At 39.1% G+C, this 23,967-nt stretch overlaps 1 protein-coding gene and 2 long non-coding RNA genes across 4 annotated transcripts in view; 2 read left to right on the top strand and 1 right to left on the bottom strand.

Annotated features, from left to right (window-relative positions):
- LOC106956917 (uncharacterized) overlaps window positions 1-14,364 on the top strand; it is a 67,259-nt gene extending 52,895 nt beyond the window's left edge. For both annotated transcript variants that reach the window (XR_001426854.1, XR_001426855.1), the window contains 2 exons: window positions 13,116-14,122; window positions 14,289-14,364. This is a non-coding gene — a long non-coding RNA (uncharacterized LOC106956917). The remainder of the gene's footprint in view (window positions 1-13,115; window positions 14,123-14,288) is intronic.
- On the bottom strand, window positions 238-8,261 carry LOC106956918 (uncharacterized). Its single transcript, XR_001426856.1, has 2 exons — window positions 5,629-8,261; window positions 238-1,005 (listed from the first exon to the last, which is right to left on the bottom strand). It is a non-coding gene; the product is annotated as an uncharacterized LOC106956918 (long non-coding RNA).
- Window positions 14,365-17,042: 2,678 nt separating the features above from the next.
- On the top strand, window positions 17,043-18,800 carry LOC106956916 (SRY-box transcription factor 1). The gene has a single exon (XM_015048028.1). It carries the CDS (start codon window positions 17,342-17,344, stop codon window positions 18,407-18,409), a length of 1,068 nt encoding a protein of 355 aa, XP_014903514.1. The 5' UTR covers window positions 17,043-17,341; the 3' UTR covers window positions 18,410-18,800.
- The last annotated feature ends 5,167 nt before the right edge of the window (window positions 18,801-23,967 follow it).

Below are 23,967 nucleotides of genomic sequence, written 5' to 3'. Positions count from 1 at the left end.
ATAACATACGTACTAGTTCTGTTGGCAGATTATTTCACTTAGAACATTAGAGAAATGTCTTATGAGTGAAATAATCTGCCAGTAGAATAAGTATTAAGGAATTATTTACTTAAAATAAGCTCCTATGTTTTACTGAAAAGTTTCTTGCAAGTTAGTTTTGTCATTTCAAGTGCACCAAGATATTTCCACATACCTGGCAGGGTTATTTCATTCTCAAATATAACATCAATAGTCATATGGATGGAAATTTTAGGTCTTTATTCCCAACCCAGTTTCCGTTTTACTACTTCCCTTTATGCCCAATACAAACTCTGCAGTCCTTTCACTTCCTTTAACCTCTTATCTCCTCTTGTCGTCCTCCTGTCTTGCTCTTGAACTCTCCATTACCGTCTTGTAACTCGTTTTATCTCATCACCCAAAGCAAGCCCTTCATCTTATTGCCCAGCTGTTGCGATCTGCTTCTTTCTTCATTGTGATGTGGGTCAGCGGGTCAGCCGGGGGGCTTGTCATTAGCTGGGACTGTGCATTTGTTCTGATCACAGGTGTAGACAAGATAATAGGAGTCTTTAGTGATCAGTGTGAGGATGCTGGAGGATTGGAAAGTGAAAATATGAAGGTGTGAGGAGAGTAGTACACTTTCAGAGGAACATCATAAAATAGAGTAAAAAAATAGTAAACTGTTTAAAATAAATTAAAATTCACAAAAAACAAATTGATTTGAATAATTTTATGAAGTATTTTTGTCCAGGTTCAATGAAAACACCTCATTTACACATAACTATTCCAACTCAATATGTATTTCTGTTTCTGTGCTGCTACTGTTCTTTACTGATGACCTTTTTTCTGCCTCATGACGTCAGGCTTCGACTTTCTGATGCTTCTGTGCTGAACAGCTGTTCTCTTTCTCTTCATCTCCCAGAGAAACAATAGCGGCTAATGTCAGACTGCTGATGCTGAATCCAGAGATGTCCACCAGCCTCTTTACCTACTCCACACTGTTCTCCCCTGCATGTTGAGAAAAAAAAAAGTGAACCAAACAGATGATGGGAAATGGTTGCATTGAGGATGTTTTAGTGCAGAAGCAGATTGTGGAGAGTTCTGTTTTTTTCTGAGTGTTGAACCTCTGTGGGTTGACTCAGTGGCTCCTTTTGTGTTTGCTAGTAATGAGAGCTGCAAAGTATGCTGCTGTTTTGTTTTTTCTGTACATGTGTTCATTTGTGTTTGGTCACTACTGTTTGTTCAGCTTTGCACCCAGGAGACGAGTAGAGTAGTTTTGTGTGTATTTCTGCCTGGGGGGAAGGACCTAATTTAAACAGCTAGAGTTGGTTGAATTGAACATGTTGAGCTCATGTAAGAAGTGACACATAAATGACTTTTGCAGTCATTCATGTTTTTTTTAAGCTTTTCTTCAGCTTTCTAACAGTCTTAAGTGACAAACAGGCATCTGTTCAGCAGAATGGTTGGCATAGTCAGTAAAGTGTTGTGCTCTGAATCTGGTGATTGTGGGTTCAAACCCTGGTTGTGGTAACCTTCAAATGCAACATCTGAGTCAGTGTAAAAATGTGCCACGTCAAGGTGGAGACAGAATGCCAGGGGAGTGGGAATGTGTCCATCCCCATGTTTACAGAGAGGAAAGACCATAAGATTGACCAATGTACCATGACTAAAATAGGAAGGCATCCTGTGCCATTTGGCACTGAAATTTTTATTAAAAAGAAAGTTTCTACTTCAAAATTAAGAGGCATAGATTAACGTGTGGCCTACAGGTTATGGCATCAGACATCAAGTATGAAGGTCAAGGGTTCAAATCCTAGAAAGGATTTTTCATTTTCTCGGTTTTCATGAAAAAATCCCAGAAAATGAAAAATCGGCAGTATCACCAAAAAACTTTGAATCAGTGCATGGAAAGGATGTCTATTTTGTCAGCATCTTTCAGTCAATATTGACAGCAGAAAAGATAAATGCAGCATGAGAAACTTCTAAAGCGTGGAAGGTTGTGTGGTCCACAGGTCATGGCCTCAGCCCTCAGGTACAAAAGATGTTGGTTCAAATCCTGATCTTGGTCAGTATAATTCGTACTTAATGGATTTTTACATTAAAACACACTAAGTTCATCATAATGAGTCAATTAAGATTACAGGTTCAGAAAAACATGATTTCTGCTTAAATATGTTTTTTTTTTTAATCAATCTATTTTTACTCCAGGAATGCACCGATTTCAAAGTTTTTTGCTGATACTGCCAATATTCCAAAAACAAGAAAACAGGAATATCGGCAGTATCAGCAAAAAACTTTGAAATCGGTGCATTCCTGGAGTACAAATGCACCGATTTCAAAGGTTTTTGCTGATACTGCCAATTTTTCATTTTCTCTGTTTTTAATGTAAAAAAAACAGCAGAATGAAATATTGGTAGTATCAGCAAAAAACTTTGAAATCGGTGCATTCCTGGAGTAAAAATAGATTGATAAAAAAACAACATATTTAAGCAAAGATCATGTTTTTCTGAACACATTGCCTGATTTTTAAGAACTTTGTGTGTTTTAATCTAAAATCCCAATAAATACCAATTATTTACAGACCAAGCTCAGGATTTGAACCCACATCTTTTGTACTTGAGGTCTGATGCCATAACCTGTGGACCACACCACCTTCCACACTTTAGAAGTTTTTTGTGGCGCATTTATCTTTTCTGCTGTCAATGGTGACAAAGATGCTGACAAAATAGACATCCTTTCCATGCACCGATTTCAGAGTTTTTTGGTGATACTGCCGATTTTTCATTTTCTTGTTTTTTTTGCATGAAAACTGAGAAAATGAAAAATCCTTTCCAGGATTTGAACCCTTTTCCTTTGTACTTGACATCTGATGCCATAACCTGTGGATTACACAACCCTCCATGGTTTAGAAGTTTCTCATGGCACATTCCTCTTTCGAGGTGTCAATATTGACTGAACAATGCTGACCAAAGTGGTATATACTATGCTTTCCTAGCAAGATTTGAACCCTTATCCTCTGATGCCATAACCTGTAGACCATAGGCCCGTCTATGCTTTGGAAATTTCTCCTGGCTCACTTATCTTTTCTGCAGTCAATGTTGGCAAAAGGCAAAAACAAGTCAACAAATCAAAAGGCCTTTCAGAGAACTTACCAGGACTTGAACTTATGACCTTTTGGTTTAAGAACTGATGACAATCCCACCACACCATAAGAACCTTCTCTTTTCTAACTCATAACACATTTATCTCTGTTTTCAATCCTTGATAAAACTATTTGCTCTTCCAGACATTGAACTTGGACTTTTTATGTTTGTTGACATATCAAATACTCTATGAGATTGTTCTCTTTCATATTGATGTGTTCTTGTAGTGCATTTGTGTTTTTATATACAATTATTGTTAAAATATAGATAACTCTACTTGGAGTTGAATGCTGGATCGGGTGCTTTTCACAAAACTTTTTCAAACTTTGTGCTTTCTATACAAGTTGTATTATCTACTGTCACTCCTCGTCCATGTCTTTGTTTTTTATGTCCACTTTCAGAAGAACCATGAAGTCAAACTTAAACACGGAGCAACTCAATCTACAAATGGAAAGTTCTTGTCTTGTAACAATGGTGACTTTGAAAGAGACTGACAAAATAGACATTCTTTCTAGGATTTGAACCCATATCCTTCATAATTGATGTCTGATGCCATCAGACCAAACGCTAATAATGCTTCTTAATCTTGGAGTAGAGGTAGAAACTTTCTTTTCAATAAAAATTTCTGAGTGCCAAATGGCACAGGTGGAGCAAGGATGCCTTCATATTTTAGTCTTGGTACATCAGGAAGATCTTGAGGTCTGGGTCTTTCTCTCTGTAAACAGTGAGGACAGATGCATCCCCACTCCACCAGCGTTCTGTCTCCACCTTGCTGTAGCACATTTTCAGACATTGCCACAACCAGGGTTTGAACCCACAATCACTGGAGTCAAAGCACAGCACTTTACTGACTGCACCAACCAACCTGTGCAACAGATGCCTGTTTGTCTCTTCAGACTGTCAGAAAGCTGGAGAGAGAAAAAAAAAAACATTGACAATGATTTGTAACAAACTGGACAGGTTTACATCAGTCTGTCTGTATTTCTGTGCACCTAAAACTCTTAAGAACCTTGTTCCTATATATAAAGTTACGTGTAAGACAGATCATTTTTTCCATGCCAGCCAGCGATGCTCCCAGCAGCCTCTCTGTTGACATAGCTTCCACAATGGGAACTAAAGCCCTTCCATTGTGAATCTAACCCCAGGCAGAGTTACTACACTACACTGTTGTCCAGTACAGGCCTAAAGCCTGGATCTAGAAGTCTAACAACCCCCTCCTCATGGAGCCCATGCTGCATTGTTAAGCTTCATTCTGGTCCTACAATGGGACATTGCACTTTGGAAGTCATTCTCAAAAAAAGGAGAAGCCAATCAAAAATAAAGCCAGTTATTGTGTCTCTTTTGACACACGTTGGTGAGCTGGCCCAACCTCATTGGTCGCCCTAAACCCCAGGGTTCATTCATGTTCATTCATGTCCATTATATGAACAAATTAAATAAAACCCAGGATGGAAGGGAAGCTTAGAATCAGCCTGGGTGGAGAGGAACACAGAGAGGATGGATGGTACAGAGCTTTCTGCATCTCTAATGGACTTATTGATCAATATTCAAACACATCAAGAAGACATGGACACCTTGTAAAAATGAGACAGGTATGTAGCTCCAGCTAATAGAGAGAGGTTCCCTCTTGCGTTTTTTTCCTCATCCAATTTTCAGTGAGTTTTTTTTCTATTTAAGCATCAAATCTGCTTCAGCTAAAAATGATTGTAATGCCTTCTCTCAACGACAGCAGACATTTGGAACGCATAAAAAGACTAGAAGCGTCCTCCAGGTCACTGGTAAAAAAAATAAATAACATAACGCCCTGAGAAATGCTTTCTTTTTCCATGTTTTATAACCTAACTATGTCTTAAAAAACTCAACAGCTGCATTGATATTGACATGGAATTACATCCAGATAACGTCAGAAAACATTGAGGGGTATTTAAATACAGTAGGCTAAGTACTATTATGCACTACATTGTTGGTTTCTCATGTAGAATCCCAGTAAAAGACAGTAGCTGCATTTCCATTAGAAATATGTGCAAATCTTTGTTGATATTCTGCTGATGTAAAAAGAAAACACAATTTCACAATTATGCTGATTCCATTAAATAAGAAATGACATTAAAATCATGCTTGTTCACACAATAAGTCCTCAAACATGACAGGAACAGATGTAAACAGCTACAGGAAAAATACTTCTTATTAGTCGTCAGTGTCTTATTCAGGAGTTGGAGCAACTACATAAATTGTCATGTTTTCATTCATTTGCGCACGTTTATAATTAATGGAAATACAGCTAATGTATACATTTGGTCCTTGCCTTCTATTTTTTCCTTCTAGTCACAAATATTTCAGATTATATAACTTATTTTAATCCAAAACAAGCCGACTGAATAAACTGCAAGCTTTAGACAGATTCTGAGCTCAATTTCACAAACCAAACACATAATCTATTTCTATAAAATGTCTCTAAATGCTGAAAGACCATAACCTTCAAACTCACCTTTGCCAAAAAACATAGATGATCCCCAAAATTCCCAGAAAATATTCTGTGAAATGACAAGAAAAAAACGGGCCTGTTAGAAAAATGTTAGTCATGTTGCATTTCACCTAAAACATGGTAGTGGCAGTATGATGGTTTGGGCTTGCTTGGCTTGCAGTACTGGACCTTAACCACAGTCACACTGTGGTTCAACAGGAGGATGAGGATCCAAAGCATCAAGGCAAGGCTGCCTCTGAATAATACAAAAATGAAGTTTTGTAATGGTCTAGTCAAAGTCTGAACTAAAATCCAATTCAAATGAACCTTAAACATGCTCTTTATGTTTCATTGCTGGCCATCTGGAAGTGTTGACAGCCAAAACACTCCAACTGCTTTTCAGATCTGAAACATCTAAGTGTGACAAAACAGCAAAACCAGAATAAATCTCAAGTTTTTCACAGCACTCTACGTTGTCTCTTTGTTTCCTTAATCATCTCAGAAATATTGTCCCTTCCGTAAACGAGCGCATGGATGCATCACTGTCGATGGGATGGAAAGGAAGTGGAGAGAGGAATGAAAAGCGAACAAGAAAATGTGATGAAAAGGTTATGGAGGGAGGGGAGAAAAGGGCAGGTGGAAAACTGCTCTTTAGGGTCTTTGAAAGCAGCTGGTCCTGGTTTGAAGCTTGACCCCATTTAGGACGGGCGAGAGACATCGAGACAAACTGTGGGAGAGAGAGAGTGAGCGTGCGACAGACCCTTCAGCCTCGCTCTTAAAGGCCCTCCACAGGAAGTCCTCATTCTTCCTGGAGCAGACACCCCCCACCAACAGCTGCAAAAAAGCCCTCATTTAGGCTGAGTGGAAGGGGAAGACAGAGAAAGAGTGGACCCCCATCCTCCACCTAGGGGGGCCCTCGTATCAAAACTTCCCCTCAGCAGGCAAGACAGAAATGTCAGCAAGAAGGAAGGCTTTAGAGTCTTTTATCATTTCATTTGCTTATTGATTTGTGTGTGTGCTTGTTAGAGACCAATTTGACCTTTACAGGAATTTCCAGCTTGAAACAAAAATTCTTCGATTTATTCTCTGGAGGAAAATCCTCCACAATACAGACTGAAAAAAAAACTTCAAGGCATTCTAGCTGTAAATAAGTAGAGAACATTTAGGAAAGACCAGAACGACTCCAGCTTGTGTTTCTTTGCTTCAGCTGACCGAACGTTTTGGTCCACAGAACAATTTTCAGACGTGTCAGTAAAACTTAGCCGTTGTAATGTTTGTGTTAAATGGGATTAGCTGTTCTTGGCCAGCGGCACCGTCTACACACACAGAGGTGTCTGCTTAAGCAAGCCTAAAACTATGAAAAACAAGCATAAAAGTCAGATTATTGTGTCACTAGAACCATTCGTACATTTTTTGTTAAAACACAAGCTAAAATCTACGGGAGAGGGATACTGGAAAAAAATTAGGACTCTAATCTCTAAATTTTGACCTTTTTCTCAGAAATCTAATTCTGTGTGAATCTGTCAAAATCTAAAAAAACAAAACATTCTTCCGTGTACATCAGTTACCTTTACCCTTTAAAATGTGATGTGCTCAGTTCAGTTTAACATTGAGGTCTCTGATCCCTCATCAGTTGCACTTGTTAGTTATATAATAATTTGTTTTCACTGAGAAATGAGCTGAAACCAGTCTGTAGGTCCTCTGCTTCGGTTAACTGTACAAAGCCCTCAATAATTTCCCTTCCACTTCACAATTATACATCATGTGTTGGTCTATCACATTAAATCCCAATGAAATACATCATAGTTTGTGCCTGTAGTTTGAGAAATTGTTTTAAAAAGTTTGACTTTTGCGCTGAAATCGGATTAAATTGTCCATAAAACTGTTGGTAGTCACAGAGGACTTTACCATTTCCAATTAACCTCATTTAATTTGTTATAGTTGAGAAGAATCAGTCAGGACTACTCTTTAGTTTCAATGATTCATAACCCCTTGTCATACTATTGTTGGGGTGTCATTTCTAATATTTCCTCCCCTGTGGAAGAAGCTGGCCCTTCACTGATCCTAGTTTCCTTCTGTTAGCTTCAAGCATCGTTTGATGGTTGTTGGCAGAGAATCTGAGAAAAGAGAAACAAGAAAAATATACATTTTTATTGTTTAACACAAATAATGTTGCAGCTTCCCACAGCACTGTAATTTCTACCTTCTTTTTCATCACATCATCTTGATTAAATTGTGAAAAAAAAACTAATAACTAAAATAGTTATTTGACAAATTAATTTCAATAGGTTCTTCCAAAATGGCACAATGTTGCCAACAGGCAACAATTAGACAAGAAAACATAATTTTGCTTTTATGTTTAATATGGTAAATAGTGTGACCTGTAGAAATATAAAGCTTATTGAACATAAAATGTTTTTCACGTATTCTCTCTTTCAAGCAACATCTCTGTAGTTTGGAGATCATTTAAACTACTTGAAGTTTAAACTTGACCTAAACTGATTGAGTTTTAACGTTTAGAAAACTGAGCCCACTGCTATCAATCAGCTATGTGTGTGTTTGCATTAGACCGGCAGGTTGGACTGATACAGATCGCTTTGATGTGTTCATGGTGTTTGTGCTGGCCTGGACCGACCGCTCTCTGAGGGACTATCATTGCTGGTAATCCACTTCATGGTCCACTAATCTGTTTTCACCAGGGTCGCTCCCCACCCTGCTCTCTTTCTCTCTTTTTCTTCTTCTGGCCACTCCTCAGCAGGGTTCCTCCCTCTCTGCTCACCTTGCTCTTTAAAGGTCACATCTTTATTCTTCTCTCTTTCCTTCTCCTCCCTCCTCTCTTTAATAACACTAATCTTATTACACAAAGAATCAAAGCTTTCAGGTTTATCTTCTGTCCATTTGGAAATCAAACTGATAACAGCTTAAGGATCTTTTTCCTGTTCAGCTGCTCTATCGGTGCTCTGATGTAAACCTGTCGTCATCCTCTGGTATATTCTGAACTTCAATACTGCATCAATGTGCATGGAGCAGGCTTGAGGTGCTGTGGATAACTAATCTCCACTAGCAATAGTTGTCATCCAGCATTTGCGATACCTGGCACTGAGACTTTTACATCCCTACAGAGATATTGACCTACAGTTGAAGAAAGTTTGAGAAGCTCTCCTCTCAAACTTTAAAGTAGCTCAGTTCAGCAACTACAAGTCGTCCTAAAGAGTTTCTGGACAAAGTCACAACATTTACGATGGAAAGACCCTTCTTTTTCATTTCATCCAACCCTCTCCTCATCCTTCGGCCTGCTACGTTTCTCACCACTAACAAACACCGTCACATTTCTGCCCAGTTCCTATACACACACAAACACCCGAACACGTGGTCTAATCATATTCCTTCCTATCTTGAAGCAATCAGTGATAATGTTGGCTGCTCCCGAGCGCCGCAGCAAAACTGGCAGAAAGGAGGACACACAAGCTCTAATTAAATTAAATGTGTGTGTGCAGCGGTGGTAGCAGGGGGGGAGCACAGATTAAATGTAGCTGTAGCATCATCAGTGTTTGACCTGTGTGTAACAGATGGAGCAGCGATTAGAAATAAAGATTTGAGTGCTAAAGGTCAAAACTGCTTCGTTAAGAGTGATATCTTGTAAGTGTCACATTCTTAGAAAGGAAAACTAATTTAGCTCTTGCACAAATACCAAGTCAGTCGGGTTTTTTGTTTATTAAATCTGCAACCTTTCTATATATTCCTCTCTGAAAATCTGTCTAAAATGGCGTCATTACAGAAATTGCTGATTAGAACAGCATAGTTTGATTAAAAAGTTGATTAGAAAAAGGGAAAAACATGAAGAAGTACAGAAAATGACAGTCTGCTTCACTGAAATCATCTTAAATGTCGTAAACAAAAATAGAAGCCAAAACCAGAGAGATGTGGAAGAAAACATAAAAGTACCATATCAGATGATTAGAGAACAGCTTAAATGGAAAGACTTAGCCAATCAGCTTCATGGTGATGAAAAGAAAGTATTTATCATCATGAAAAAGTTCAGACAGGCTCTAAAAAACCTGTCTAAAAACTCAAAAGATCTCTGAGGCTAAACCAGGAAATGCAGATGAATGGTTTCATGTTGCCAGAGCAACCAGAGCAAACAGTGGTTATGTAATTAAATATAAAATCAGCAATTTAATTTAAGTATTTATAAGTTTATAAATAAATCCTTTTGCTATTTGTTTTAGCTCACTTGATGTAGAGTGAGATAAAAATAGATATTTTTATGTGACAGTGTGGTTTATTTCCTTAGAATTTACAGGAGTCAGAAAAAACTCCACTGTCAGGATCCAGAGTTTTAGTCACTTTCTTAAACTCACCTGTATGTGAGCTAAATAGTTTTAGCCTCGACCAAAAGATTTATTGTTTGGCAAAAGGCTGATTTGGATTTATTGTGATCCAAATTAGATCACAATAAATCAAAAGAAAAAAAAAATAAATGCAAGTGCTATTCATAAATATTTAGGAAAAATTTGTGTTTAGTTTAGTTATTGTTTAGTTTCAGTATCTAAGGGCTAAATATCTGTGGCCTAGTAGAATTTGGTAAAAAGAAAAAGTGCATATATTTAATGATAAAGATCTACAATTCTTGTTTCAAAAATAATTCTTGCATAAACTGCTGTGCCAGTTTTGAGATCGGGGTAACGTTAAGAAACGGACAAGTTCATTTTGGTCCTGGCCGCTCCCTGATTAGCTGTTAGCTTCCTCTTCTGCAGCAAACTAATCTGAATTTATACTAAATGAAAACACCAAGCGAGTTATCTGCTGCAAGTTGTGACCCTTTCATAGAACCTTACTTGAAAATGATTTGAACAATCCCTTTAGGAAGCACATTATCTAAAATTAAAAGAAACACAAAAACCCCATCTAAACACCCCACAGGTTCTAATGAGGGTGTTTTGTCCGGCAAGAAAACTATAATGTATTTTCTTCATAAGAAACACAGTTTTGGAGCTTCGGTGTAAGCAAAGATTTCTGAGTGCAGCCTCAAATGTCTGACAGACACACAAAACCCATTAACAAGTCGTCTTACCACAATCCGAGCCATTCATTAGGCATCAATCAAAGGAGGATGTGTGATGATTAAATGAGGAGTGCTAATGCTTTGTAGCACTTGTACACCAGGCCATTTTAGTCTGACACCTGGAAGAGCGTAAAATAGATAGGAGGAGGATGTCAGGCTCTGTGATGATGGCTGGAGCAGGTCGGTGCTAACTGGCTAATTTATTAATAAAAACATTAAAGAAGTCAACTTACAATTTTCAAGGTTGCATCTCAAGTAATTAGACTTAGACTAATTAGTCAACTGATTTCTGTTTCTGTTTGAAAAGGGTAAACCTCATGCAGATCAATTTCACATGGAGCTTCTCAGAAAATTGAAATGCATGTTCATGGTGCTCTAATAATAACTGCGTACAACAACTGAAGCACTGTCCATACTGTATGTTACACCCTACGATAAAAAAAAACCACTGTCTTCATTGTGTGGCTGTCAAATAAAAAAGGTCCTAGCAGATGTTTGATTCAACTATGCTGTCTCTGTCTTGTTAGCTCTTCTGCCAAGAAACCCTCAGTAACCCAGGAACCCAGTGTTGAATCAATTCAACTGTTTCTCTAAACCTTTTAACATGTCAGAGCTCACGGTTGCATATTCATGCTGTGTGCTTTCCTGTTTGCCTATATCTGCTCTGTCAGTGCTGTGGAGCTGCAGTGGAGCTGACAGCTTGCTGTGACAGAGAGCCTAAAACCAACAAAGTGTCAGCTGCTGCACAGGAGAAATGCCGCTGATTGGATTAGGCCGCTGTGTGTTCTCAGGCCTAATGGAGCGAGTTCCAGACACCGTCCAACACAGATTTATTTTTAATTAGAAATTAGACACAGAAACAAGGGAACTTTCTGACAGGCGCTGAAAATAAAAACCTTTCATCTTTACAATTAACACGCATTAAAACTGTTTGCTACTAAAAAAAAAAAAAAAATAAAATGCTAAACTTTCCACACAGGTAAAGCTTTGCTGTGGACTCACCAAAAATATTTCTGCAACTTCCAAAAGAGAGTTGGTATGACATTATGCAGTCACATTCAATAAATTGGAATATCATTAAAAAGTCAATCTATTTCAGTAGCTCATTTCAATAAGTGAAATGCATTATACAAATTAATTACATGCAGACTGATGTTTTTCAGCCTTTATTTTTGTTCATTATGATGATTTCTCACATACAGCTAATGAAAACAAGACATTTAAGATTAGAATATTACATCAGACCAATGAACAGATATTTGATTACAAGAATGTGGGATAAATGATAAATATTCTTCAAACCTGATTAAAGGTTGTTTTTAAAAAGTGGTTTTAATCTGAAACGAGTCTCATTGGACTTGCGCCTATTCTCAATTAAGTATTCTGTGGAAAATAACTCCAAATTAATTGGGGAAATTAACAAATTCATGATTTTTTTTTCCATTTAACATATCTCAAATATTTTAAGTGAATTCAACTGAAATACCTTGGTGCAATGCTACTTGACACACAATTGGCTGATGTGCTGAACCCACAAGATAAGGAAGACCATGGACATTAAGAGAGTTTCAACTGTGCATATTGATGAATATTAAGGTGTACTTGGTTTTTGGAACTGTTAAAATCATTATAAGTGCTTTTGGAGCTCTGAAGTATTCATGTGACTGCATAATGTCAGATCAATAGATGGATGGACGGACGGACAAGGTGCTACTGAATAGTCACAGAATACATTCAGTGCTCAGTTGGAGGCATTGTAATGAAATTAAACTCAGTTTTCAAGTTTATTTGGATAGTTTTTACTTAAGTTGAAACAAAAGAAACATATAAGGGAGCAAATACTTTTCCCCTTATTGTACACCTAGTTATAAACCTGACTGATGAGATATCAGATACCTACAGTACAAGCAAACTAATAAATAGCCACACCACACAGTGACCCAGCAATACCATAAACAAGTCCGATAACGTTTGTGGAAAATCACAAATATATTAAGTCAAGTGAATCAGATATCACCATAGTTACGATCCAGTCATGTTGCATTTTGTAGAGTAACTTACTAAAATATTCTTGATGGACTTGAGTAGCTTAATGGATCCAGTATGAGGATTAGCACAGATGTTTAAAACACTTAAATGCATGATTTGAACTTAGGAAACGTCACAGCAGTAATCTCCAACTCTGCACATCTTTAACACAGAGCGCTGTGCAAAGGTGAGCTGCTATAGATCTCTTAACAGAGGATGTTTACTGTTGCAATCAACTTCATCATAGACATTTACCAACTCTGAGGTTGGAAATTTTTTTCAGTCATTTGCTTCCTCAATTTTTTTCCTCTTACTCCCATTTCTTTCCTTTTATCCTCCATTCACAGCTTAAAGTGTGCAACTTACAAATAAAAATAATGTAGCAAAAGTCTTGATTTGTATGTTTTGTGTGTTGCAGATTTTAACTCTTACTGACTGAAGGAGGATATGGATTCTTCAAGAGAAAACTAATTTAATGTGATCCTCCATAGTCAGGCTCCCAGGAGGAAACAGGAACACACAGAATGGATCAACTCAAGATTGACTTGGACTTTTTTCAAACTTTTACCAACTAAATACATGTTTGTGGACAAAGGAGAGCATGTTCTTCAACAATGGTCTAAGAACCTTCTGTCTTTTAATAGTTTAAAATTTAGAAAGCTTAGAAAATGTACATTTGTTGAAAGAATTAAGAAGATATTATTTAACCTGCTTATTATTATTATCAGGAAAGGTGAGTTAATACATTAAACAGCAATGCTCCTTTTTACCCAACTGACTCCAAAATATGTTCAAAAATTAATTTAATATTTATTTTTGTTAAAACTAGGGCTGTGAGTCCAACATCAGAAAAACTTTATTTCTGTTGCTTCTCAATACTTTTTCAAACCTTGATGCTGATGTCAAATCATTGTCACCAAACCAGATTCATTTTCTAGATCAAAGATGGAAAAGTGTTCATGAACGGGACATTTTACTGAGAAACTCACTTCAAACTATTCATTTGGACTAATTATTTTGAGTGTGTTTTGCAAATAAATGTTTATCTCCATTTATATGTTTAACTTTCAACCAAATAAGCTTTTATTAACACATTCCCCTAATGTTTAGTGGAAAAGTACCACTGCTGGCTTTCATAACAATCACTTTCAGTCACAATCCACCGGCAGCCAGAAATGATGGCAGAAAGTGACAGACAGGAGCTAAAACAGGAATATGGTGTGACAGAGCTAAAGCCTGTCACAGTGGTGTCCCTTTTTCTGTTCAGGAGTTGCACAAAGCCGTCAGCTCTGAAAGGTCAACCTGCTCTAGACCGCACTGTAAATGAAGCGACCAGAGTGGCCCTGGAATCCCAGATGAAGCTGATTCTCTTTATCATCTGTCAATTGATTCTCCTACTAAATACCTCAACACTGAACACCAGAGGTAATTTAATAAAGCTTTTGACAAACTGCCTCTCCTTCCTGGATCAATACAAAAAAATAAATACTACATTAGTAAATAGAGCAACGCATTGTTACTGACAGGATATAATTATTTGGTCAATGTAAAATATTTCTGTCCATTTCCTGATCTGATTTCTGCCTCCCAGACACGTGTGGTATCCGAGTCTTTCAGAGCAATCACACAATGGAGTCCTCTTAACGAGCAACGCGGCAGCTAAGGAGGAAAAGTCCTCGCCATGCCAACATGGCTCACCAGCCTGCTGAGAGCCGAGCAGCACCTGACAGATGCCACTTTGGGAGCAAAATCCCAGAGGGCTCCAAAGAGCCGGCACAGGACTGACGCCAAGGGAGCAGGAGACTGGAATACCGAAACACGTTACAGTTATATGTATAAATATGATTGCTGAAATCCATTTAACTATCCACACATAAAGCTGCATTATGTAAAGCAAATGTTTTTTACATATGTGTTGTTAAGAGACAGATAATCTTTCAAAAGATCAATTTCCTCCACCTGTTCCCAGAGCAACTATTTCTGTCTCAAGAAATGCACCGCTCCTGACCAAAAACAACCAATCAGAGTCGGGGGGAAGGTCTTAGTGCTGTCAATCAGTCTTGTGTACTTGCTGCGAAGTGTGCTAATGGCAGGGAAACAATTTACCGTTAAAGGAAAACAGTTTTTCCATCATCATGGCTATGCTAACTAGCCTGAGCATTCACAACAGGATCTATCAAGAAGATACTGTAGCATAGCATAGAGCAACGGAGCAGTGCTACATGGAGAGGGACTGACCGCGCTTACTCAAAAAACTCAACAATGACTCAGCCAGGAGGTCAAGAAACAACCCAGTACAACATCTAGAGCTCAATATGGAGAGAAAAACTTTAACACTGATAGGAGAAAATTTGACTTTATGTCATGTATGTTTGAACATGTAGAAAAAAATCATAACAGTCAAAGCATATAGAGGTAGCTAGTGCTGCTTTGTGGCTTTAAGACTTGAGAAGTTTGTTGTAAATGATGTTATCATTTATTCTCCTCTCTACTGGGAAACCCAAGAAGCAGAATGTCTGACATTCAGTTTGTGACCTTAATCTCAAAAGCGTTATGCAACAGTACAATGATCCAAAACACGGTGCTAAGTCCACCTCTCAATGGATGACAACTAATGTTTGGGAGAGGCCTAGTCAAAGGCTGGAACTTAAATCTGACCTTTAGTTATTCATGCTGAAAATCCCAATGTGGCTGAATTAAAAATAATTCCACAAGAAAAACAGACCAAAATATCTCAACAGGGACTTTAAAAACTCATTGGCAGTTTTTTGCATATGTTTAGAGGTTTAGAGTGCAATCACTTTTCACCACAGAGAGAAAATCATCATTTGAAATTTGCTTTTATATTTAACCAGGTTGTCTTTGTCTGGAAAGAACATTTTTCATTTTAAATGTTTTAAGTGTGACAAAAAACACAAATCAAAGAAATCTATAAGGGAATGTATACTTTTTAAAAGTATTTTACATATTATTCAGAATGTTTTGCATGTTTAATCAATGCCTATATGTAAAATAAAACAAAAGAAATACTTTTCAAGGTTGATAATTTCAAACGTTTATCTTCTCTGTCCCTGTAGCTTACATTAAGACACATTTAGTTACAGATATTCTGAATGGTCTTTCTTTAAACTGTATTTAATTAAGGTTTTTTTTGTTGTTGTTGTTGTTTGGGGGGAGGGGGGTTTATTATAAATTTCAATTGGTTATATATTTACCAGAAGAGTAAAACAGTTTGGTGAAATTGAATTTTAACTGTTGTGGGAGACTAGAACTGTATAAAATAAAAGACAACAAAATCATCTGACATTTTTAAAGTGGTGTTTTGCGGGTCATGACGGACTAAATGATCTCTTTCAGCATTTATCTTTGTGATGAAACCCAAGCATGGCCTGCTGCAGGCCTGCCTGGTTCGACTCCTGAAGCAGCATTCTGCCTCATTAATTGATTAAAACCATTTAAAGGCTGCGACATGTCCAACATTTATTATAGGATTACTGCAGGCTTTTTTTTTCCTACCCCGCTCCTTTTTTCAGCAGTCCTGAAACAAACAAAAGATGTGCTTTGAATGGCACGTGCTCTAAGCGTCACTCACCTGTTTCCTAGCAACGGGCACAACAAAAAAAGCACCTGTGGCTCTGAATAGACGGCTCTGTAACCCTAATTTAGACAAAGAAGGGTTTGGTGAGCTACTTAAATTAAGTAAAATTTATTATAATAAATTGCATATCAAAACACGTGAAAATGCCTGTTTAGTGTGTTTTCTAATAAGCTTTAAATGTGGTTTTAATAAATAAATAAATAAATAAATAAATAAATAAATAAATAAATAAATAAATGTAGTATTAATAAAATAACTAAATAGTAAAATAAAAAAACTGAAAAAGAAACTCATAGGCAGGGTCAGCTACAGAGTCTTCCACGATACAAGCAGATACTAGAATTATATATCAATAGTTTTTCGAATAAATATATTAATCCCCATTTTCACTACATATGTACTATCAAGAAGGGATAGGCGCCCACTAATATCTGTATATTTCATGCGTAAAGCTAAAAAAAAATTAAAGCCGTTTCGAAATAAATTGTTTTGATTAAAACTGTATAAATAATTTAATTTTCAGTTGATTTTATTTTACTTGAATTTTATTTATTTGCATAGTTTCATTTTGCTGTAATGACATTTTTCTTCCGATTTGTGAGTTGAAATAATAAAAATGATCCATTAAATCGCTCAGTCCTCCTGACTCATTTTTGGACTCGCGCTCCTGTCGTGTTTTTTTCTAGCTACACGCGCAAAAACGATGACAGAGGGAGTAATTTTTAGGTCTCGCGCTCCGACGTCACCAGAACCTCGAGCCCCTTGCATGCAAATCACGTCTGCGCTCGCGCCTCTCCATTGGCCGCCTTGCGCTCATTTAGCTGCTGTCAGAGCGCGCGGCCCGGGCACGCACCGGTAACTTTTCCCAGTAAGGCTCAGCTTCAACCAAAGTCCGCTCCAACAAGTCCTTCCCATTCCACGGATGACACGGAGGAGGAAGACGCTGCAGTTTCAGCTCTGAGTGGATTTCAGTCACTTCTTCCCTCCGTGTTTTTGGAGGCTGAATGTTTCTGTCTGTCTGACTCTGTCCTACAAAGACGAGGTGAATGTACAGCATCATGATGGAGACGGACTTGCATTCCCCCGTGGTGCCCCAGACCAACCCATCCAACCCGGGCGGACATGCGGGAGGAGGAGGCGGGGGGCCCGCAGGGAAGGTCCCCCAGGAGAGGATCAAGAGACCCATGAACGCCTTCATGGTGTGGTCCCGGGGCCAGCGGAGGAAAATGGCACAGGAGAACCCCAAGATGCACAACTCAGAGATCAGCAAGCGGCTGGGCGCGGAGTGGAAGGTGATGACCGAGGCGGAGAAGAGACCCTTCATCGACGAGGCCAAGCGGCTCCGGGCCATGCACATGAAGGAACACCCGGACTACAAGTACCGCCCGCGGAGGAAGACCAAGACTCTACTCAAGAAGGACAAGTACTCACTTGCCGGCGGACTCCTCGGTTCATCGCCGGGTGTGGGGATGGGCGGCGGGCAGCGGCTGGAGAGCCCCGGAGCGGGACATGTGGGGGCCAGCGCGGGCTACGCCTCGCATGTGAACGGCTGGGCGAACGGGACGTACTCGGGTCAGGTGGCGGCCGCAGCGGCGGCGGCTCACGCCATGATGCAGGAGGCGCAGCTGGCGTACACCCAACACCCGGGCAGCGGGGCTCACCCGCACCATCACCCGCACCACCACCACCACCCGCATCACCACCCGCACAACCCGCAGCCGGTGCACAGGTATGACATGAGCGCTTTGTCTTACAGCCCGATCTCGAACTCTCAGAGCTACATGAGCGCCTCTCCGCCGGGCTACGGCGGCATCACCGGCTACACCCACCAGCACCAGAGCTCCGGGGTCTCCCCCGTGTCCGGGGCCATCGGAGGGACTCTGGGTTCGCTCGTGAAATCGGAGCCGAGCGTCAGCCCGCCCGTTTCCACGGGGCGCGCACCGCCGCCGTGCCCCACGGGAGACCTGCGGGACATGATCAGCATGTATCTGCCCACTGGCGAGGCGGCGGGCGGCGACTCCGTTCAAAGCAGACTGCATGTGCTGCACCCGCAGCACTACCAGAGCGGGGGCTCCGCTGCGGTGAACGGGACGGTTCCCCTCACGCACATTTAAAACGTCCATATATGAACTGTAAGCACTGCGAACACAACCAAATATTTCCACTCCACGTGCGGGCTCCAGCTGCTGATGGACTGTAAATTATAGGCGGCTGCAGTCATGATAATGCAATCACTTTGAACTTTTAATTTAATTTTATTTTTTAATAATAATTAAAAAAAAAAAAAAAAGTGATGGATCTTTTTTGTCCGAAAGCGCCTCAGATCGCTTGCCAACTTCTGACACCGTTTAAATTATAATCCGTACAGGCTGGTGCAATTTTAAAGCTTATTTTATTCTCCGACATTTCGGCGGAATTACAGACACCAGCCGAGTGTTTGGAGGATGTTTTAAAGAGGGAAGCGTATAATAAATGCAGAGCGGTGTGGAGAAAGAAAGAAAAAAAAGTTACAGGCTGCAGTTTAAATTGATTTCCAGTTTTGATGCTTGTAAACATGTGAGTCGGTGTAATTTGAATTTGTTCCTGTTGTTGTAAAATCTTGTAAATTGTGAATAAATAGGCCTACTGAAAACGCTTTTATGCAACTGTATACATAATTTACAAAAAGGCAAATCTACATTTTTGCAGCTGAAGCCGGAGCAGCGCTGACTTTAATAAATTTTCCAAGATTTCTTTGTCTCTTGGAGAAACGTTACAGTTTGTGTTTTTATTTTTTAATCACTTTCATTTTAGAAGAGGGCCGAGCAAGCCGCATTTACAACGTGGAGCACTAATTTATTTTTCTTTTGTAAACCAAGAGTCAGTTCACCAGGATCGGGAATAAATCAGGAGTTGTTACAAAAAATTAAGATAAATATATTTTTTTGCACGGCAGGCCTAAAATAATATGCTGTAAATCCGTCTTACTTAAAAAATATAAACAACTGATGTTTTTTTTTTCTTTTTTTGTTGTTGTTGTTTAAGAAACGCCTATGTACTTTAATATTCAGTTGAAAATTTTGATAAAATTAATTTATTCATGTTTTAGGTGGGTCTACCTAAAATTGCTCTTTTTTGTGTTTATTTCCTTTTCTCCAGTTGTGAAACTGTGTTATAAAAACTTAGCACAGCACACAGGGTGCTAAGTTTTGTGATTCTGGTATTTTCCCTATTGTTTTAGTAAATATTTATTTTGCAGCTTCTTTTGTGGATTTAAAATTAGAAAAATCACAAATATGATGCATTTAATTGCAGTATTTGCCATTTTGATTTTAGCCTTGCTCAAATATTTTAAATTGCTATTTGTATATTGACTACTTTTTAAAGCATTTTTAAAATTTATTTTAACAGGAACATTTCCAACAATATTTGATTTCATGTTATTTTGTCAGCATCATCAAGTCCAGGAGTCTTGAACTAACTGCACTCACACCCGTTTGTTTAATTGCTCCTTTGGGCCAAAAGCATCATTGTTTGTCTACCTGCCTGAAGGATTGTGACCTCAGTAGTCCAAATCTCAAACAAAAGCCAATCCGATCACAGCATCCCGCGGTCGCTTCACTTATATTTTTCAGCTGGGCTCACCTCAAACTTATTACCACCTGTGTTCCTCAAATCTCCCCCCTCCTCCCTGACCTCCAGCATCAAGCGCTTTGCTACTGTGTGTCTAATTGCCACGGCTGTTAAATGATTTCCTTCTTTAAATTTGATGGCTGAATCAGCGGAGGCCCCCGGGGCAGAGAGAGGGGGCATGAATGGGAGGAGGAGGCAAGGAGAGGGAGGGGGGTTTTGTGTTGGAGGAGAATGGGGATTAGTCCTGGTGTAAGCCGGGGCGACCGCAGGGTCACGGCTGACAAAAAGGCCGGCCAACAACACCCCTGGTTCCATCAGCCTAATTCCCTCTCGGGCCTGAACCTGAAAACAAGAGGGGCAGCGAGGACGCAAATCCAGTCCAGTCAAGCTGGGAAGTCCTCCAGACTAAATTGAAGATATTTCACTAATTATTTTAAGAATTCAAGGGGAGGGGGGGGGGGGGGGAAGTGCAATAACTTGCAACTAAAACACAAAAATATTCGAGCGAACTCAAACCCTGAAAACATTTAAGAGTCTGTTTCAATTTACAATCATCTGAGAAAATGTGGCCAAAAAAAAACAAACATTGAACATTAGACTCCTTCACTAAATCACTTTCACTCATCAGCTTTGGTTGTTTTAATATTACATAGGTGAATCATGAAAAAAGTTTTTTGTGTGTGTGATTTAATGACATCTGTAACATTACATAAGACAAAAAAAGGACTTGCACGCGGGTTCAGGTCAGGTTGGTTTGCGGGCCGACCCAGAACCCTGACGCCTCACTCCTCAAAGCAGGTGTTGCTATTTTTAGCAGCCTGGGTAGCAGCAAGTCCTGCACCAATTGAAACCAGAGTGTCCACAGAGCTGGTCATCTGAAGGAAGCAGCAGGTGCTATAAGGTTTCATGGCAGAGTTCAGCTCTGACTTTGGTTTGGGTAAAACGCAGTGGACCAGCAGTAAATCCCCACATTTCCAGTGACTGTGGAAACATTTCACTGTGTGGATTCTGAGACTCTGCACTCTTCCTTCAGACCCTGAGATCTTAATTTGTAAAGAAAATGCAAATATTTGCTTTCATCTATAAGAGGACAGTCCGGTCCTTTTTCTCCCAATTCAGGTAAGATGACCTCTGACTGGGTCTGGTCAGGAGTGGCTTCCCTCAGGGACGTGACGTTGTAAACATCCACTTCCGGTCCACATGTTATGAAGCTGTCCAAAACCCTTCAGTGGGCTTGTTTCAAAATCACATTTTTTTTTCTTCCACTAAGCTTTCCATTAATATGCTTGGATGAAACATAGGGTCACGATATTTAGACCTGATTTACGTCAGACGAGAGGTACACGATAGGGAAGCCAGGAAATAAATTCAGGTGAATATTAAAAATAATCTGTTTGGATTTTTTTTGTAGTGTGAAAACTTTTGCTGCTATCAGTCGGTTTTTTCAGGACTCAAACTTAAAAAAAAATAAATAAATCATGCCAGTGTAACTTCAGCACCACACACAGTGAAACTGTGCATCAACTTTGCGTTTTTCATTTTTGTGCCTAATGATTCTCTGTTCAGATATTCCTAAAGAAGGAAATCAACCCAAAGCGTGTTAATCTGCGTCAGACTAAAGAGGAGCTTCTGTTCTAGATGACAGCTGTCTTTATGCCAGGCTTGAGTTTCCTTATGGTTTTACTTTTTTACTCAGATTTATTTATTCATTTCAAATGTACCAAAGCATATCAAATCTTAAAGAAAAGCAAACCCATAAGTAAGAACATAAAACAGCATTTCATGTTACTCACAATGTTCACAAATATATAAATTACAGTTCCTCTCTATATTTTCTTCAGTTAACATTTTTGAGGTTGGCTGTTTAGGCATTTTTTTTTTTTTTTTTTTGCATAAGTTGCACATGACTGGGGTTATTTTCAGGAAGTCGATTAAAACTGAATTTTTTTGAATAAATAATCTGTTTAAGCTTTGACTGAATTATTGAGCAAATATATAAAACACATGTTTAACAATCAAGACAAAAAACATTAGCTGACTATTGATCATTCCAGAAAATATTGTTTCTGGAGTATATTTTTGATTTATTCACTGTGTTAAAGGTGTGCAACTAAAATGATGACATATATCATAAAATTAACATCTAAAACCATCTTCAATGATTTGGTTCGGTAAAAGAAAGAAATAGAGACATTATGAAAGTTTTTTCTCTACATCAAACCTCTGTGATGTAAGCCAGTCAAACAGATATAAATGTTTTCTCATTTCATTACATTACAACCACAAACTTCAATGTATTTTATTGGGATTTTAGTTGATAGAGCTGCAGTAGAACATATTGTTGAAGTGGGGATAAAGGGTCAACACAAACACACACCACGGAAAATGTGGTGTGTGTTTGTGTTTAGCCCCACTGATTAACACCAGAAGACTGCATTTTCTGCCCATTCTTCTTTGCAGAACAACTAAAGCTCAGGCTCCAAGTCACGCCAAAGACTTTCAACCAGATTTAACACAGCATGATGCTGCCAGCACTGTGTTTCATGTTAGGTGCATTCAGGGTGACGTTAGATTTCCACCACACGTTTTGGAAGTGAACCTCCTTCAAACTTCTCCAGAAATTCCTCGCTGACCTGTCTGCTTGTTTGTTCTCCAAGAAACGTCAGGCTCCAGAAATCAGCAGAAGTTATAGGAAGAAAAGGAGCTAAATGCTAATTTAATAATCTTCTGTTCTTTTTCCACTTTGTGTTGGTCTACTGCATGAAATCTCAATGAATTAGACCATTTCAGTGTCAATGAAATGGACGAAAGTTTGTGATTGTAATGTAAGAAAATGTGATAATGAGCAGTTTCGTTTATTTCATTTACTTGAGTGACATCTTTTTTGGGGGGTGAAGATACTTTTAGGACTATTTCTATTGTTTTTTAATTTCATTGGAGTGATTTTACCTCAGTAAATTCTGATTACTCTGCCCACACGAGTAACTTCACTGAAAGAAGAACAAACTTGTTTTAACAAAAAAAAAAGTCAGCAGACACACATTTGAAGTTTTTGTCAAAGTTTCCTGAGTTTCATGTTGAAAGAAATTAATTTGAAAAATGTTTCTTTTGCCTGATTTTATTTTGTAATCATGGTATTTATATGAATCATTTTCATTTGAATCTTTAAAACACCAACATTTCCACATATCTTTCTATTTTAGTTTGTCTTGCAATGTAACTTTTAAATATTAAAAATTGATGCTTTGATCAGTTAGTACTTGAATAGACATTTTACCAAATTTTTTTTTTTACTCGAGTAATGACTTGGATGGCAACGTTTTACTTTCACTTGAGTAAAATTAACTTGAAGTAGTGCTACTCTTACTTGAGTATAATTTTGGGTTCTCTGCCCACCTCTTTTATGAGTTTGCAAAGTACAGCAGGAAGCTTTTAGCAGAAGATGATGAATTTGATCAGGCTTATTAATGGCTCCTAATTTGATGATTCCATCCAGTAAAGGTTCCAGTCTTTGTCAGTGAGGAATATTCCTGACTGATGCATCCGGTTCCAGTAGGAGCGGCGCTGAGCCCGGCGCAGCCCGGTTTTTTTCCTCTCCTCATGTTCTGCTTGGCACATGTTTGGTCACCGCCGCTCTGGCACTTCTCTCTCCATAACCCTCCCCGCCCCCATCCCGTGCGCTCCTGATGTCCTGAACGTGGATAATCGGCGTCAGTTTATCACGCCTCCGCATACTTCCCTGCCTCTTCTCCTATAAAAACCCTCACCTCTGTCGTTGGACCCGGTCCTGTCAGGGGAGATTACGGGGGACCGATTGCACAAGACTGAATGTGGCGAGAGGAGATTAGCCAGGGCGCCATAGAAAATAGCGACAGGGCCAACAGATTCCTTGCGAGGGGGCCTTATCATGCAATTACACGTTGACACGTTTTAACCATTTTTCAGCCTCTTAATCCGAGGGTCCCCCTCCTCCCCTTCTTTTTCCGAAAGCAGACCTATTGCTGCTGAGGGAGCCTCGCTGCTCTCCGTCTGACTCTCTCCATCAGCCTCTGCTGCTGCC

This window comes from Poecilia latipinna, unplaced genomic scaffold (assembly GCF_001443285.1).
Source record: "Poecilia latipinna isolate Pla-1442-1.1 unplaced genomic scaffold, P_latipinna-1.0 Scaffold856, whole genome shotgun sequence".
NCBI classification, from domain to species: Eukaryota; Metazoa; Chordata; class Actinopteri; order Cyprinodontiformes; family Poeciliidae; genus Poecilia; species Poecilia latipinna.
This window is presented reverse-complemented; position numbering and strand designations above follow the sequence as displayed.

What these genes read in the sequence shown, in the direction of transcription:
- LOC106956916 (XM_015048028.1), top strand. Translation starts at nt 17,342, where the DNA reads ATGTACAGCATCATGATGGAGACGGACTTGCATTCCCCCGTGGTGCCC.